The sequence below is a fragment of the Zootoca vivipara genome, chromosome Z2 (assembly GCF_965207765.1).
Source record: "Zootoca vivipara chromosome Z2, rZooViv2.hap1.1, whole genome shotgun sequence".
Taxonomy (NCBI): Eukaryota; Metazoa; Chordata; class Lepidosauria; order Squamata; family Lacertidae; genus Zootoca; species Zootoca vivipara.
The window spans coordinates 10502159-10519099 of NC_142585.1; the positions used below are offsets into that span (position 1 = coordinate 10502159).

Consider the following 16941-nt stretch of genomic DNA (forward strand, 5'->3'; position numbering starts at 1 on the left):
CCAAAGTCATTCAGGTTTACTAGCACACCGGAGGTGCACAAAATTCCGGAGCATCATCTACCCAGATGACTTCTGCAAGGAAGCCAAGCCATTCATCAAATTTAGTTCCCACCTATCTTTAGTATCTAATGAAAGAGGAGTCTCGCTATTCTCAATCCTATTGCTGGCTAAGAATGGTGTCTCTCAGTCAGCTGCATTATCTAGACAAGATACCCATCTTTATATTCTGCACTCAATCTCTTGAACATACACCCTGGATGCATACTGACAAACACCAACAATGATTAAAACCTACAACCCACCTTTCAGTATGCATTGAAAGTATACTTTAAAAAAAATCAGTACCCTAACTGGGAGTACAGTAAGATTGTTCACTTAGTTCTCACTGAAGCGGTAAATTTCTGTCTCAGCTGTAAAATGCAGACTACTTGGCATGGGCAGTGCTGATGTTTGTTTACTTATTTAAAACATTTTTTTAAAAAAATCCCACTCTTCAGCTGAAAAAGGCCCCCAACCCCCCCAACAATTATCAATAATAACATGGGCCCTGCCACCAGTCCCTAATATAAAAAACACAACATAAATGGAAAAGTAAGAGGGGAAAAGTTAACACAGAAGCTGGAATGGAAAGCATTCAAAGGGAGAAGTAAAAGCTGTGTGTTTCTTTGCAGGCCTATCTCCCCCTCTGCTACATCCTGATGAATGCTCTTCTATGTGCACACAAAACACTTCATGCACTTAGAAATACAGCATATCAGGGATAGGCTTAGGCAAGAGCACTTCTCTATGGCATGCCAGTTTTTTCTAGGCAGGTTTTTTTAAATTTTATTTCCAGCACAGAGGAGCATTCAATCACTTCAGTTCACACTGCTGGTCTGAATTTCTACAGTTGTTCCCTCTCAGGCTACAACCATGAGGAAAGCAACAAAACTCCTTAGCTTTTGTTTAAAGGTTTTAACCAGCTTCCTTTAGCTTCTTCAGAGGACGCCTGTGGATCTCAAGACCCAGATAGCTGTCCTTCTTCGTCACCCCTTAGAATCCTGGCTCCTAGAGCCTTCCATGTATTTGCAGAAAATGGCTAGCTTTTCCCTGATTGCTTAGCTACCCGCAAACGGTTTCTTCTTCTTTTTTAAGCACCTGTTTTTTCTTTTGTTTTTTAAAAAGAAAATGGAAATTCTTGGTTGCATTTCTGTACAGCCCAAACAACAATCCATTTGTCTGCAGGCTTGAAGTAGAAGCAAATGGTTGCCACAACCATGTGATGGCTTAAACTAGAGATGGGGAACTTTTTCCAGTCTAAGGGACAGAGTCTCTCCCAGGAAACATTCTGGGAGAGTTGTATGCCTGCGGTGGACACAGCAGAAGCAAATGTGACTGCTGTAAGGGATGTGATTCTTACCTTTGTACAGACTATGTCCTAGCCAAGTCAGAGGTTGCTGCAAATGTGCACATACACACATTCTCCAAACTGACATGCAAGAGGCATTATAATGGCTCAAGCTAAAAGTACGTGAGGAAGGTGCAGAGGAGAGCTAGAGATGCATGGGGCTTGGGGAGAATACCAAAGGCCATACAGAGGCCATCAAGAGCCATATTTGGCTCCTGAGCTTGAGGTTCCCCACTCCTGGCTTAGATAAACAGAGAATCTCATGGCTTCCCTTTTCTCCAAGTGAAATTTTGAGCATGTTTAAAAAAACCCACCTGCCTAAGCAGATAATTTTCAATCCAGAGAACAGCCATTTCCAGAGAGCTACAATGTACCTCTTTGCTTGTACTGTTCGAAGGGAGACGGGTTTGGGGGCTGAGGAGCTTCGGGGGATCTTTAGTCTTCTGCTTGTGGTCATGTTGGAGAGAAAGCAGCTGTGTTTGATCTTTAGGAAGAGTCCGGTGAAGCTTCTTGCCATGATGCACTTCCTCAACTTTTTTCTAGGGTGGGAAAGAAGCAAGAAGACACTGTGAGGAAAGAGGAACCCAAAAATGTATAAACCCAATGGATTTTTGGCTAGGTCTGGTGAACCATCTCTTTCCTCTAAGGATGAGTGCAAATGCACGAATCAGGCACAGGGTCTGACTCAGACATTTGGAACCATGGGAACATGGTGACTGGGAGTAGACATAGCAAAGACATGTGCCTAGTAGAATTCAATAAGTGGGACCCACAACTAGGGATGTGAGGAAGCAGCAGTTTCTGTCCTGTCATGGGTTTGTTGCAATCAGCATTGCTTCCATTCCACTACAGTTCAGCTTCAGTTAAAACTTACATTAACTGTCTTGCTACTACCCTCTGTGGCAAAAAATGTATGGAATAACCTGGAAAACCACCACCACCTGGGTTCATCTTTTTTCTTCTTCTTCTGTTTACCCTATTTGCTTCTGAACACTTGGGAGAGGAACAGGGTTTTGTTTTTCAATTTTTCTTCCAGGCTATACATCTCACATTTGCCACAGAAAATGTGGAAATTTTCTCTTCTGCAAAACTACATCCACACCTGATAATTTTCCAGTTTCTTGTCTCCTTCCACTTTGCTCCACTCATCTTCACAACTTAGCATGTCGTCTTTATCCTTCTCCATTTTGTTTTGAGCTGCCTTGATCTCCGGACATCTCCTTTCGAGGTCCAAATGCTTCCGAAGCTCTTCTCTCTTCTGGTGCTAAACACATGCCAGGAAATAATATTGGTTTCATTTCATCTCCCGTCATAGATTGCTCATAAAAGGAATTGCTATTAAAGTCATACTGCTGCTAATTCTGTGCAAACAGGGCTTTGAAACCAAGGGGGCCCATTCTCTACAATAGCTACTAATCTACATAAGCTGGAAATGTCTTCTCATCTTTATTAACTTGTGTTGACAAGCTAACTAGTAAGTGGTCAGAAAGAAATTGCCCTGAAGTACCCCCCAAAAGAACAGCTTTGTTGGGAACATCAAGATGCCAATGAACCCTTTGGCTGTGCACATAGCCCCTTTGCTCTTGCCTTTATGGTGGGGCCAAATACATCAGTAAGTCTTCCATCAATCAAAATTTCCTGCTTCATCTGATCTGGGAAACTAGGGTTATTGGATCCAAAACAAGCTGGGATATGGAGGTGTTGGGTTGAAGTTGGCTTCATAACCTTCATAAACCAAAGTTTCCCAGTTCAGGTGAACTGTAGTCAGCTGAAGTGATCTAGCTCATTTGCTTCCATCACAAAGTAGGCTGCATCTGTGACCACAGCATTCATTCATATATTGGCTGGTTAAGCCGAGATGTGATAGTTTATTGTCACTCATCAAAAAGTGTGAGCCCTAAAAGTAACATTTATAAAGATAGGAGTTCAGTTCTGTAAGTGACCTACCTCAGCCACCAGTAGCCTTGCTCTAGAACAGAGTTTGGAATAGGGGCAAGTTACACCAGCATTATTTACCCTGGTGTAACCTGCACGTATGGGACGCGGGTGGCGCGTCTAAACCACAGAGCCTAGGGCTTGCCAATCAGAAGGTCGTGGTTCGAACCCCCATGACGGGGTGAGCTCCCGTTGTTCTGTCCCAGATCCTGCCCACCTAGCAGTTCAAAAGCACGTCAAAGTGCAAGTAGATAAATAGGTACCACTCTGGTGGGAAGGTAAATGGTATTTCTGTGCGCTGCTCTGGTTCACCAGAAGCAGATTAGTCATGCTGGGCACATGACATGACCTGGAAGTTGTTTGAGGAAAAACACTGGCTCCCTCAGTCTATAGAGCAAGATGAGCGCCGCAACTCCAGAGTCGTCCATGACTGGACGCATACCTGCCAAGTTGCTGTCAGAGAAATAAGGGACCGGGCGGAAATAGCAGGCCGGAAGTAGCGCCAGAAGTTGCACTGCAGCCATTTTGGAACTGGGCAGAGCAGCATCAAAAGTCGCTTCTGAGCATGCTCCGCCCAGTTCCAAAATGGGCGCCACGCCAGAATAAACCGGGGGGAAACAAAAAAATCAATTTTTTCAGCTAGGAACAGCTGGAAAAATGGGGATTTCCCAGGGAAAACGAGAGACTTGGCAGCTATGACTGGACCTAACAGTCAGGGGTACCTTTACCTTTACCGTTAACCTGCACTTGCTTCCTATATTTTGGATGGCTCTGCACACCTCATTCCAAACTGAGACAAAGTTTATGCACATAAAACAGCATTCCCTGCTACCTCTGTCCAGCAGTGGAGAATGTGTGGGCCTCCAGATATTGTTGGACTAGAACAGGCATCCCCAAACTGCGGCCCTCCAGATGTTTTGGCCTAAAACTCCCATGATCCCTAGCTAACAGGACCAGTGGTCGGGGAAGATGGGAATTGTAGTCCAAAACATCTAGAGGGCCGAAGTTTGGGGGTACCTGGAATAGAACTTCCATCACACTTGATTATTGGCCAAACTGGCTGGGGCTGATGAGATTCTACCTGGAATGTGGAGGGCCACAGCTCTGCCACCCCTGCCTCTTTCTCTTCTCCACCTGCTGCCTTCCCAATGTCAAAATGTAGACCATAAGCACCTTGGGGTCCAGGGCATAGCTGCCAAGTCTCCCGTATTCCCCGGGAAAGCCCCGTTTTTCCAGCTGTCCCCAGCCGAAAAAATGGATTTTTTTGTTTCCCCCCGGTTTATTCTGGCACGGCAGCCATTTTGGAACTGGGCGGAGCATGCTCAGAAGCGACTTTTGATTCTGCTCTGCCCAGTTCCAAAATGGCTGCAGCGCAACTTCTGGTGCGGCAGCCATTTTGGAACTGGGCACAGCAGCATCAAGTCACTTCTGAGCATGCTCCGCCCAGTTCCAAAATGGCGCCAGCGCTACTTCCGGTATGCTACTTCCGGTCCGGTCCCTTATTTTTCAGAGAGGAACTTGGCAGGTATGGTCCAGGGCCTGGTCCTTTTGCTATGATTTCATAGGGTTACACTTAAGCTACTCTGCGTATGTGTACTGACAACACTAAATAATAGCAGGAATCTGATGAAAAACATCTGCACTGTACATTTAAAGCTGCATTGTAGCTCTTAAAATGGTCACGGCTTCCTCCAAAGGATCATGGGAACTGCAGTTGTTAAAGGTGCTGGAAATTTTTAGGAGATGCCTCTTCCCCCCCTTCATAAAACTACAATTCCCAGAGTTCCCTGGGAAGAGGGGCTAATTGTTAAACCACTCTGGTTTACAGTTCCCAGGATTCTTTAGGGGAAGCCATGGCTGTTCAAAGCATCATGATGATGCTTGACATGGAGTGCAGATGGGGACACAAGAAACATGGCTTCCTTTCTTATTTGATATTTGTAGTGCAGTACTACTGTCATGCAGGAAAAAACAAACAAATCTGAATCCAAATCGTACATCCTCCAACTTTTTCCTCTGCAGCTTTTGTTCCACAATCCGTTTCTGTCTGTCTTCCGAGAGCTGCTTTTTGTACTTTTCCTGGTCTTTAAGCTGCTGCTTCTGCATCTGCTGCTGTCGCTGAGGTTCGAAACGGCTTTTGTTCTCTTGCTGAAGCCTCAGGAATTCGCGGCGGAGGGTCGATTCGCCAGGGAGATTAACAATGGAGCTTAATTTTTTTGTTAAGAAAAGGAAATATCTGTTTGACTAACCATAATATTAAGGCGACAGAGCAAACACAGTGCCACTGGGGAACAGCTTGCTGTCCTAGCTTACATTTTTTCCAGGAGAAAAAAAATCACAGAATCTCTCTCCCTCACCAGCCCTCCTCTGTATTTACAATGCCTCTGTTTTAACAACACTTCAGAATCCAGGCTAAAGCTGCTTATCTGTTTGTTCACTGGAGATTTTACTTCACTGTTGCCTTCCCAAAACAAATTTTAGCATCTGTTCACACTTTATATTCATCAGCAAACCCCGAATGGGAACAAGAGACAATTCAGAGGTATATATATTTGAGTTTTCATGGAATCCCATTTCGATGGCAATGGGCAGGGCGAGCACCAGGTCAATGCTTCAAAGTCTAGTGGAGTTTCCCTCAGATTTTAGCAGCTGAAGTAAGTAAGATGTCTGGCATGATTAATTTGTTTATTAGGAGTAAGAGCTTCTTCTTCTATTTCCATAGAATCTTAAAACTGATTTCCTGGTAGTAAATGTAATTGAACTCAGTGGGATTTGCTTCCAAGTAGGCATAGTTGCACAGTGAGCTTTTAAAGCAGGCATCCCCGAACTGTGGCCCTCCAGATGTTTTGGATTACAATTCCCATCTTCCCTGACCACTGGTCCTGTTAGCTAGGGATCGGGGGAGTTGTAGGCCAAAACACCTGGAGGGCCGCAGTTTGGGGATGCCTGTTTAAAAGTCTGGCAAGCACAACCCCAGCCTCCTCAGCTCTTGTGCAATTCCCTCGACATGGCAAATCATTGGGGTAGGCCTATTTGGTTGAGGGGGTTGGTTGGTTCACAAACTCTGTGTCTTCCTTTCTCAGGAAGAAGCGAAGCTCCCTCTTCTCTGAGTGAGATAGATGTGGTTGCTGTGAACCTACCCTGCCCACTGCATCTGTATCCTTCAGGGAAGAGGGAGAAATAGTGACCAGACATGGCTGGCAGGTCTGAGGGCCTTTTCAGCCAGCTGCCTTTCTCCTGTGGCTTCCTTTTCCCAGTGGCAGCCAGTGGCATCGCAACGGGGGTGGCGATAAGAGTGGGCTGCACCGGGTGACACCCTGGAGGGAGGGTGACAGTCTCAGCGGCCTGCCCCCGCGCCTAGCCCCGCCGCGGCACCCGGTAAAAAAGTTCGCTCACGGCAGCTGGCTTGCTTTCGTTCCTTGTTCCTCCCCTCTCTAGCAACTCGACTCCCGCATGCACACACGGTACTCCCTCCGGCCGAGTTGCTACAGGGGCCAGGGAGGGCGAAAAGCGTTTTGGAGCCAGGGCACTGCGTCCGTTGCGTAGCCGCTCTCCTCTCCATCCCTCCGTCCCTGTCGGCCCTCCCTCCCTCCGGTGCGGCTGAACTGAACGGCCGAGCCTGGAGCCACCCCCAAAGAAGCCACGGTGAGTGCTGCCGTGGCCGCCAGCCTGGCCGGGGCCCCGTGGAGGATGCAAGCGACCGAGGAGGATGTGCACTCAAGTCTCAGCCGCCTACCACACCCCACCTCCCCTCCCCTTATTCCCCACATCATGCCTCCTCCTCTTCCCCCCTTTGGGATGGTGCCCTCTTTGCCCCACACTAACAGCAATGGCGTGCGCAGGCGTTGTGCGGGACTGTTGTCAGCGCTCCCTGCATGAGACAGCGCAAGAAGTTGATTCAATGGCACCCCCGAGCAAATTGCTCCAAAGTCCCATGTCCAGATCGCCTGCTGGCTTGCTTGCTAGCAGCAAAAGGAAAAGAAGCAAGCGCTTTAAAAACCGGGACCGGGGGGGGGAGGGGGACGACGAACGAGGCTGAAACTTCTCCTCCCCCTCCTCCTCCTCTGGGGAGCAAGAGTGTGGAAGGTAGCAAGAGAGCGGCTGCATCCTGCAGGAGGGCCTCGGCAAATCAGCATGGGGGGGGGGTGTAACAAAAGAAAAATCTGCACCAGGTGCCACCTGGGCTTACTACGCCTCTGGTGGCAGCGGCGCACTGTGGGTGGTGGCAGGCGTAGACCAGAGGCTGCCACCTGAGATGGTAGCCTTATTGATGGGCCTCAGTGAGTGGCCAAACATGCCGACTCCTAATACTTGCCCAATGTGGCTCCTCCTTCCCAGGGTAGAGTTTCCAGGCCCCGATGTGCAGGAAATCGTGCATGGGCAAGAGTAACTTAATTCTGCTGCTCTATCCAACATAACAACACATCACAAGGAAATGGTTCCAAAAATTGCTCTGGAAGTGTACAGATCAAACTTTGGAGTCATCTCTCTCCTGGGTGCAACCCAGAACTTATCTACAAATGCAAAATGTAACCTTGGTTCTCCTTCATCTTCGTTCAGCTCATCGGCTTCTTCCTCACTTCCACTGTATTCATATTCTGTTTCATCTGAAAGAAGAAGGAAAACCAAATCTAGCTAGGACACTTGACTGCTTCATGTGTTACAATCTGCCCCCACATTTATTGCAACAAACACTGTCAAAACATTTTAAACATACAAGCAGCCTGACATTCACTTGTTTTCTGCTTAAATGCAATATTATCTGATTGTTGATCTTACTGATCTGTAATGATGATGAAGTCTTGTAAACGCCTAATTGCCTAATCAATCTTTTACTAATATGTATACTGTATGTAGCTATAGTCAGCTCTCAGTGAAGTCCTACTTCAGTTAAAAAAAACACAGCTTCACAAGCTAGTTCAGGTACACAACTAAAAATGCAGTATGTGAAGGCTTTGAATGCAACCATCACATTTACACAAAACTGTCTATCAGGCCGTGTGCTAATCAGGGAGCCAGAGTTGACTGAGGCTCCCTTCTGAATGTACATTCAGGGGCAAACCCAAGTTGGTCAAAGCATAATGTGTTGGTCAAAGCATAATGTGTGAAGGTAAAGCTGGGACAGAATCCTATCTGAAATCCTGGAGAGCTGCTGCCGGTCAGTTCAGACAATACTAAGGTAGATGGACCAATGAGCTTCTCAGTATAAGGCCACTTCTTATGTTCCTATGTTCTCTTCCATGCAAAATTTTGCTAAGGTTAACAGGGAGGAAGCTGGCAGCAATGTATTTATTCAATTAATTAATTTCATGAAATTGGCACACCTCTTGATTGTAAAAAGCATCAAAGCGTTTTATAAAAGATCAATCAGTAAAATCAAAATTAAATTAAAACCCCGCTTTAAAACATACAAAAGCTAAAATACTAAAACAAATAACAATGACATCAACTCCCTAAGCACATGGGTAGGCTTGTCTAATCAGGAATGCTTTTAGTAGGCACCTGCTTGATCTCAAGAGGCAGGGAGTTCCAAAGCACCACACTAAAATATCATTCTAACAAATGTGGAACAGGTATCATGTAGTCCCTACAGCCAACTGAAGTGGCTGAATTGGCACAGGTTCGCTAAGGCAATCTCATAGATAAACTGGTCCCAGGTTATTAAGCTTTAGTCCTTACCTTTCTCTCCCTTCTTCTTCCTGGTCCTATCTAGATGGTCTTTTAGCAAGATGCGCACCTGTCGTTCATTCTGCATGTCTCTGATAAAGGAATGTTTAAGCAGGGTATCTGTTGCTGGGCGATGCACGTAATTCTTAACCAAACAGGTGTCCACAAAGTTCAGAAATTTCTTAGACCTAAAAACACAACAACAACTTAAAGACTTCTTTTCACTCCCTTGCAATTCCTCAAACAGTTTAGCAGAATATCTCAGCAAGTCTAAACTACTGCAAGGCACTCCATGCAGGGCTGCCCTTGACACTGTGCAGAAGCTGCAGCTAGCGCAAAATGCAGCAACTGAACTATTCTATCGTATCTCCCATCATGTCCACATTACACGGCTCCTAAAGCTCATAACCTGCTGGGCTAATTTTAAGGCTTTGGTTTTGACCTACAAAGTCCTAAACAGTTTGGGACCAGGATCCCTAAATAAGAACTCCACCCCCCCTTACTGCCTTGCACTATTGCAATGATCAACTGATGAGGCCCTCTTGGTTGTGCTGTAACCTTTGGAAGTTCAGTTGGCGGCAATCAGAAGGTGCCCCTATCATGGAGCCATCTCACTTCTGAGCTTAGGCATGCGCCTAAAATTGGTGTCTGCTACTACATTCCATGTTACCTGCTCACGAGATGTCAGGGGTCGACCTTGGAGCCTTCTGCATGCAAAGGGTCATCAACACTTTTAGTCCTGTACTATACCCCTGAGTCACTCCCTTACACTGCTTTAATGTAAACCATGTCTGCTCAGAGGCCATTGCAACAACAGACGAAACTTAAACTTCCAGTGCAGATAAGAGCTTGGAAGGAATCAATATGATCACAATATCTGGGATGCGTAGAAAGCTTTCAATAGTCTGAATCGAAACAGCTGCCAAAATTGTGCTCCAAGCCAGCATATCAATGACTAGTAGCCATGATGGCTATACAATACCTCTACTATCAGAGGCAGTATGTTGATGGAAACCACAGGTGGGCAGAGTGCTGTTGCGCTCATGTCCACGGTGCAGGTTGGTCCCTGTGAAAACAGGATGCTAGACTAGATGTGCCATTGGGCTGATGCAGCAGCTCTTCATATGTTCTTAACAAGTTAGCATTTATTGCCATTTAAGGGAAGCCTCTTACCATTTTCTGGATTTCAGTTTTGGGGGAGGGTTCCGTGGAATGAGAAACAGAGCCCTCATAGGATGCATGTCACACAATGCTGTAAGAATAAGGGGAAGAACAAGCACACATATGCAATCTGTTAAAATGGATACCTTCAGCCTGGCTCTTACAATCCTGCCATCATTTGATTTCTCTATATTTGATTGCGTTGCGTGCTTGATGAGAACATGTGAACATACTTTGCTGAAAAGCACTGGGTTGGATCCAGACTTAATCGTACTTGCAACAGCACCAACGGGATTTAGGTTAGTCATGACTCACAAGTCCCATTGATTTCAATGGGCCTGCTTTTGGTATGACTAAGTGTGGTCTATTGTGTACAAGGCAATCTGAAAATGCTATCTATGTTGTTCTATCTGTGATGTCACCTTCAGACAAATGCAAGTTCCTCATGAGTTAACAAACAGCACACAACATTTCATGAGCAACTCACATGCCTTAACTAGCCATTGATGGCAGCAAGATGAATGTATAAACTGGCTCCACTTATAAGGCTTGAGTTTCTGACTGTGTGGCATGATGTGAAAATCATCACTGTGGTGCTTGATCCATGTTGTTCCAAGTCTTCACTAGATGTTATAGCTATCAAGTGATGAACATGCATATGTGAGCCAGCTCTTCCTCTTGCTACATGCTCGGCTCTTCTAGCAAGCCAAATGCATTTCCAGTTCTTACTTTCTGCATTTTACTCCATTGGCTGGAGTCTTGCTATTTTGTAAGATTCTCTGTATCATTTATCATGGAAAACCACAGTCTTCACAGCTCTGGGAGGGGTGGGCGGGACAATGGGATTTGTGGAACAGGCAAGTATGTTGCCAGGGGTGGGTTTAGGGCTGTGTGCTGGGCTTTGGGAAGGAAGTGAGGCTCTAACAGGGGTTTAGAATCCTTCCATCTCCTTCCCAAAGCCTAGTTAGCACTTTCCCTGCCAGAGCCTTTGTGCCTCCTTCTCAAATACAGACGCCTCCTTACCCACCTTTGGGATGGCAGTGGTAGGGCTGCCAGTGGGAAGGGGGAGTTTTGGCCTTGCATAGGGTGCCATTGTACCCTTGTCCACCACTGATGTTGCATTGGTTTTCCATCACACAATGGTTTCAAAAGGGTTGGGTAGAAATTGGCTGCATGAATGAGTCAAAGAGTTCCTTGCTTTGAGCAACAGTGCTGCTCTCTCTTCTCTCCCTCTCCCTCTCCCTCTCTCTCTCTCTCTCACTCTGTGGGTGGGTGGTGTGTGTATGTGTGTTTACATCTAGTTACAAATAAATCTATTATTCTATTTAGTAACCACAAGGACAATTTACTGGAGGCTATGTGAACTTGGAAATACACATATTCAGCCAATGTTCTACATTCAACAAGGGCACTGACGTTAAGACTGAACATGTTATAGAAGGCAAAACAAAACAAAACAAAACTTACGAGGAGCCCCTTCGGCCATCTCGATAGCTGTGATTCCCAGTGACCACAAGTCACTCTAAAGGAAAACAGACAATGCATAAACATAAAGGGACAGTAGAAAGTAGGTTGGCACCACTTAGGGTCTACCACATTGAATGCAACTCAACCATTGCATGTGCCGATTTCACTTTATCTTTTTCTCATTTTCCCAATCACATTTACACAACAGTTTGCATTTTTTTTAAAGGTCGTTGTGAAAATTCACCAGCATTTTAGTGCAAATTTCTTCTGTTAAATACATTTATGAATGCAATTTTTCCTAATATGCACATTTTTGCAGAGTAATTTTTCCTATTACAAAGCATCTATCTATGTTATTTTCATTCATGTATGCACACTTTGCTTTAGTGCAGGGGTCCCCAAACTACGGCCCCCGGGCCGGATGCGGCCCAATCGGCCTTCCAATCCGGCCCGCGACGACTCCCGCCGCCCGCTGCCGCCGCCCGCTCTCACGGCGCGCGGCGCAGCGACGATCTAAAAAATCGGCAAAAAATCGCCGAAAATCCTTTGTGCGCATGCGTATGGGCCTCTCCCGACCCGGAAGAGGTCATTTCTGGTGCACTTCCGGGTCGGGGGAGGCCCATACGCATGCGCACAAGCAATTTTTGGCGATTTTTTTCCCGCCCGTGTGCGTGTGCGCATGCGCACGGGCGCGCACTCCCCCGCCCTCCGGCCCGCTGCGCGCGCACTCCCCTGCCCTCCGGCCCACCGCGCGGTCGGCGCGGCGGGCACCGGCCCGCCGCGCAGAAAGTCTGGGGACCCCTGCTTTAGTGCATCCATTTTTGTGCACTTCACCTTTCTGGAGAACTGCACTGCAAATTTCAGAGAAGTGCAGATTCCAAAGGATGGCTGTGCTTTGGTTTCTGAATTGTTTCAGAAAGTACAAATTAGGTGGGATCAACTTTAAGTGTAAAATAAATCAATCATCTCCCATACCTACCAATGTATGAGTATAGGGATAGGTAAAAAAAAAAATCAAAAAATTGTCCAGTAGCACCTTAGAGACCTACTAAGTTTGTTTTTGGTATAAGCGTTCGTGTGCATGCACACTTCTTCAGATATAGGGATAGGTATTCAATCCCTTTAAGCCTAACTTTCACTGTCAATTACTTAGGGTTAACCCCAGACTGAGTGTTTAATTAAGGAACAATAAAAAATCTCTGATGAACAGGATCAGAGCTACTAATTTCCCAAACCCATTCCCACCCAAACAAACCACCTTCATCCTCTCCCAATTGTCAGCTGTCGCTTCTCAACTGTCATAAGTCTTAAAATGTTATACCCCAAGGGCTCTTCTCCTTCCTTTTCCCTCTCATCCAAACTCAGTCTATTACAACAACAAAACACCTGCTTATTCTGTTCATTGGCCAAGGTTTTAAGTGGGAGCAAAGTGACTGAAGAGGAATCAGAACTGAGCAAGAAAACAGAGGGAGAAAACGACAGTGAAGGTGTGATGTGGTCAAAACAAAAAACAGGGAGCTGACTTTAGATACAGAAGGGATGCTGTGAAAGAAATAGTAGTGGTCTGGAAGGCAGTGTAGGGGACAAAGGAGGACTGGATACAGAAGAGTACATAAGGCAATATTTATGAGGTGGAAGACTGTTGTGGTGCAGATCACAGTGGTTGATTTCAAGAAGTGGAGGAAAAAAACAAACATCTTTGTTTCCAGAGCAAATAAAAAAGTGAGAACAAAGCATGTTTTGGCCAAGTGCTTGAAGAGGAGGTGGACAGGAGGTCAGCCAGCAGCAACAGGACTTACTCTGTAGTCATATGTTGACTCTGGGTTTTCATCACAAGCAATGACCTCTGGTGCCATCCAGTAGGGGGTCCCAATGAATGTGTTCCTTCTGCCAATTGTCCTGTCTAGTTGGGCACTCACTCCAAAATCCACTGCAAAAGCCAAGCAGGCACAAGCAATGAAGCAAGTGAGGGGTGCGTGGAACCACACAGCTGGTTGCAAAAAAGCAGAGCACAACCACAGGGAAGGGCCCTCATTTGCTCTTGGTGACGTGCAGCTGAATGCATGAACTGAATCCAGTCAAAACACTGAGCTTGAGGTGATGAGGAGGGATAAAATGCTTAGTTGATCAAGCAATTACATTGTGTCATGTCCAACGTACTGCTAAGTTAAAAGTCATTCAGCGATATACTTGTTCGGCTGGTGAAATGTTTTGCACTAGCGAAACACCATTGCACAACCAACCCAAGCAGATTGCTGGTAACTTTGTTATGCAATAGATTGCACAATCTGTTGCACCAGTTTCTGATAGTGCAGCTATTGCATTGGATTCTGCTCTTGCACAACAATAAAAATTGCATTAGCTGAAAGTGAACATTGGATATAGCCCATTTAATTCAGACTGATTAAAAACCTGGTCCAAGTGAATCAGGAAGGTGTTGGGTTTTTTTAAAAAAATGTTAATGCACCCCGAAAAGTCCACAACCCGAGTGGCGCTTTGGCGCATGTGTGAAGCACACAGAATGCTTCTGCGCATGCGCACACGGCAAAAACCTGGAAGTAAACACTTCCGGGTCCGCCGCGTTCGTATCATGAAAAAATGCATCCCACAGCGGATGCAACATGAGGTATGACTGTATGTGCTAATTTATACACGATTCTTATAAATGCTAATACATATATGATTATTAATAACTAACTGTATTCTGTATAAACTTCTTCCAAATATAAATATATTTATTTATACAAAGTCTGCGGCTACAAGCAATCCGTTCATATGTTGCAAGTGCCGCCACATATTATTCTCACCATGGGAAGCCATGGGTTCCTGTTGTCTCTGAGCTGAGCCCTGCAACTTGCACGCCAACTGAGCTAAGACTAAATATTCTATCTGTAGTGTTTGAGCTGCTTTGATCAATCATGCTGCCTACAACACTTGATACTGCGGGTGTCAAATTATAGTCAAGCTGTCAAATTATGTCGTCAAATTATGGGCATGCATATGTGAGCAAAGCCTGAGGACAAAGGTTCAACAACTCCCTAAATCACTCTCCACCTCTATCTCTATTCTCACTGAAGGATCTACAGGTGATTTTCTTCACTTGATGAGAAAGATTAACTATTTGCTTCCAAGTGTGTATTACAAAGAAAGAATGAAAAATTAAAGGGAGAGGTGCCACCCCCCCCCAAAAAATATATAATTCTCAATAATTCGGTATCTTCGTGACAAGGGATAGATGGATCTGCCTCTCTCCAGGCCACAGCCATTTTGCTGGCATTCATTCACAAATCCATTCTGCCCCGTTTTTCTTAGTTAATCTTATATTCACAAATTTCAATGAGTGGATATGCAAAGTCATATTTATATATGTATTTTATTTCAATGTATGCATTTCTCAATGTATGCACCTTAGCGCTTTAAAAAAAGGCTTTTCAAGCTGAGAACTACACCACAGAATTCAGAGATGTGAGGAACCTGATTACATTCTGAGCCCCACATTAGTCTGGGGGTTGTGGATCAGGGTCTGCTTGCCTCAAAATTCACAAAAGTCCCTCAAGTGTCCCTATTTACAACACTACAGTTACCTCTGAAGAATCGCTACTCATCCCCATCAAAAAAGACAAGGAACACATACCTAGCTTCACTTCAGCATTTTCTGTCAGAAGCACATTCTGCCCTTTAATGTCTCGGTGGATAACATGATGAGCATGTAAGTGTGCTAATCCCTGGAAGATAAAAAACAAACAAACAACCACACTGAGCTATCTTGCCCCTTCCTGCTTCTATTCAAACTAGACAACATAGCTCATATCTTGGGTGAGGAAATGACCTCTCCCACTGCCTCATTCATTCATCATCTAAAGATAATCATCTGGGGTGGATAGTGGGTGGGAGATCCTTGTAATAAAGAACACATTGCAATGCAGTTGATTGTATGGTGACTTGCCCAATAGTGTTGACATTGTGTGCTGTCTAGATAGGCTAAGAAGAGTCCTGTTCTTACAGTGTCCAGTGCCAGATGCTCTGATGGGAAGCCCACAATCCTCAGCAAGAGGACCAATAACTCAGGGAGATGACAGCACCCATGGCACATGCTGACACCAATTACGTTGAAAAACACTGATTCTAGAAGCAAAATTTAGGTTGCTAGGTAAGATGTTGCAGTTCTCTGAGGTTCAATTTTAAGAATCTCCATGCATGGGGCCAGCTGCTCTTCTAACATACTGTCTGGCTTCTGCCTCCCCTCCTCACAGGCTGCCATTCCATTGCCACAGAGCAAGCTCACTGGGCTACATGGAATCCCCGCTTTCTTCTCTCTTCCCTACTTCTGAAAACACCAGAATTCCCCCGGAAGTGTTGCTGATAACTTCCTCATTTTCCAGTAGCTCCATAGGCGAAGTCATCATAGCACGAACTCTTGAGTTCACACTTAGTACGTATGATGGTGTCTGATGCTGCATGCCATCCCAAGTCTGACTCAAACAAAAAATAATGTTTGCTTCTGTATTTCATGGAGGTGACTCCTACCCTGAGAACTTCTCTGCATATATACGCAATCCAGTCTTCTTTGAAACAGTTTCCTTTTGTCTTCTTCACCAAATCTGTCACAGAACCAGCTCCACAATATTCCATCACCAGCTGGGGAAGAGCAAAAGCAGAGTTATTTATTGCTGAAAAGAAGAAATTTAAGTAACAAATACATTATTATTATTATTATTATTATTATTATTATTATTATTATTTACCTGGCTGCAGTTAGAAGCAACATTTTATTTATTTATTTTAAAAGAAACTTTACTTTAAAGCAGTTTGCTTAAGGTTTGACCAATGTCAATTGGTTTACCTGCCGTAGCTTCAATATTGTATGCTGTTGGGTTTTGGGGTTTTATCCTGTTTTTACTGTTTTCTCATATGATGCCCAGAGAGCAATAGCTACTGTGTGTCTAATACATTTAGAAAATGAACAATCACTGCCCCGGGAGACAAACTGTGGTTTGGGCATGCCATCTGAACTGAGTGCATGTTAGCTTCCTGTGCATGTATGGCTGAATAATTACCAGTACTGTGCTCCTAGCACTTGCCAAGGGAATCTAATGGCTGGCAAAAGGGTGCAGACCACTATGTTGTTATTCCATGCCATCTCAAATAATGAATGGGCTGGATCTGCTTTAGAAAGTGAGTGTTCAAGGATGGGAGAAGAGCATCTTGAAGCTCCTGTTAATACTAGAATTTGATCAGTTCTTAATTTTGGGGTGTCATCCACTTGGTCTTTAGGTACCACTTTTGCCACAGGTACCAATCAAGCACACAAAACAAACCCTGAA

The 16941-nt window shown here is 45.1% G+C and overlaps 1 protein-coding gene across 1 annotated transcript in view; it reads right to left on the reverse strand.

Annotated features, from left to right (window-relative positions):
* NRK (Nik related kinase) overlaps positions 1–16941 on the reverse strand; it is a 113272-nt gene that overhangs the window by 61805 nt on the left and 34526 nt on the right. The window contains exons 5-14 of the mRNA XM_035113283.3: positions 16145–16255; positions 15252–15342; positions 13417–13547; positions 11618–11672; positions 10163–10241; positions 9002–9177; positions 7857–7929; positions 5321–5528; positions 2490–2651; positions 1762–1926 (exon numbers count right to left, since the gene is read on the reverse strand). Coding sequence (XP_034969174.1) covers positions 1762–1926; positions 2490–2651; positions 5321–5528; positions 7857–7929; positions 9002–9177; positions 10163–10241; positions 11618–11672; positions 13417–13547; positions 15252–15342; positions 16145–16255 — 1251 coding nt within the window. The remainder of the gene's footprint in view (positions 1–1761; positions 1927–2489; positions 2652–5320; positions 5529–7856; positions 7930–9001; positions 9178–10162; positions 10242–11617; positions 11673–13416; positions 13548–15251; positions 15343–16144; positions 16256–16941) is intronic.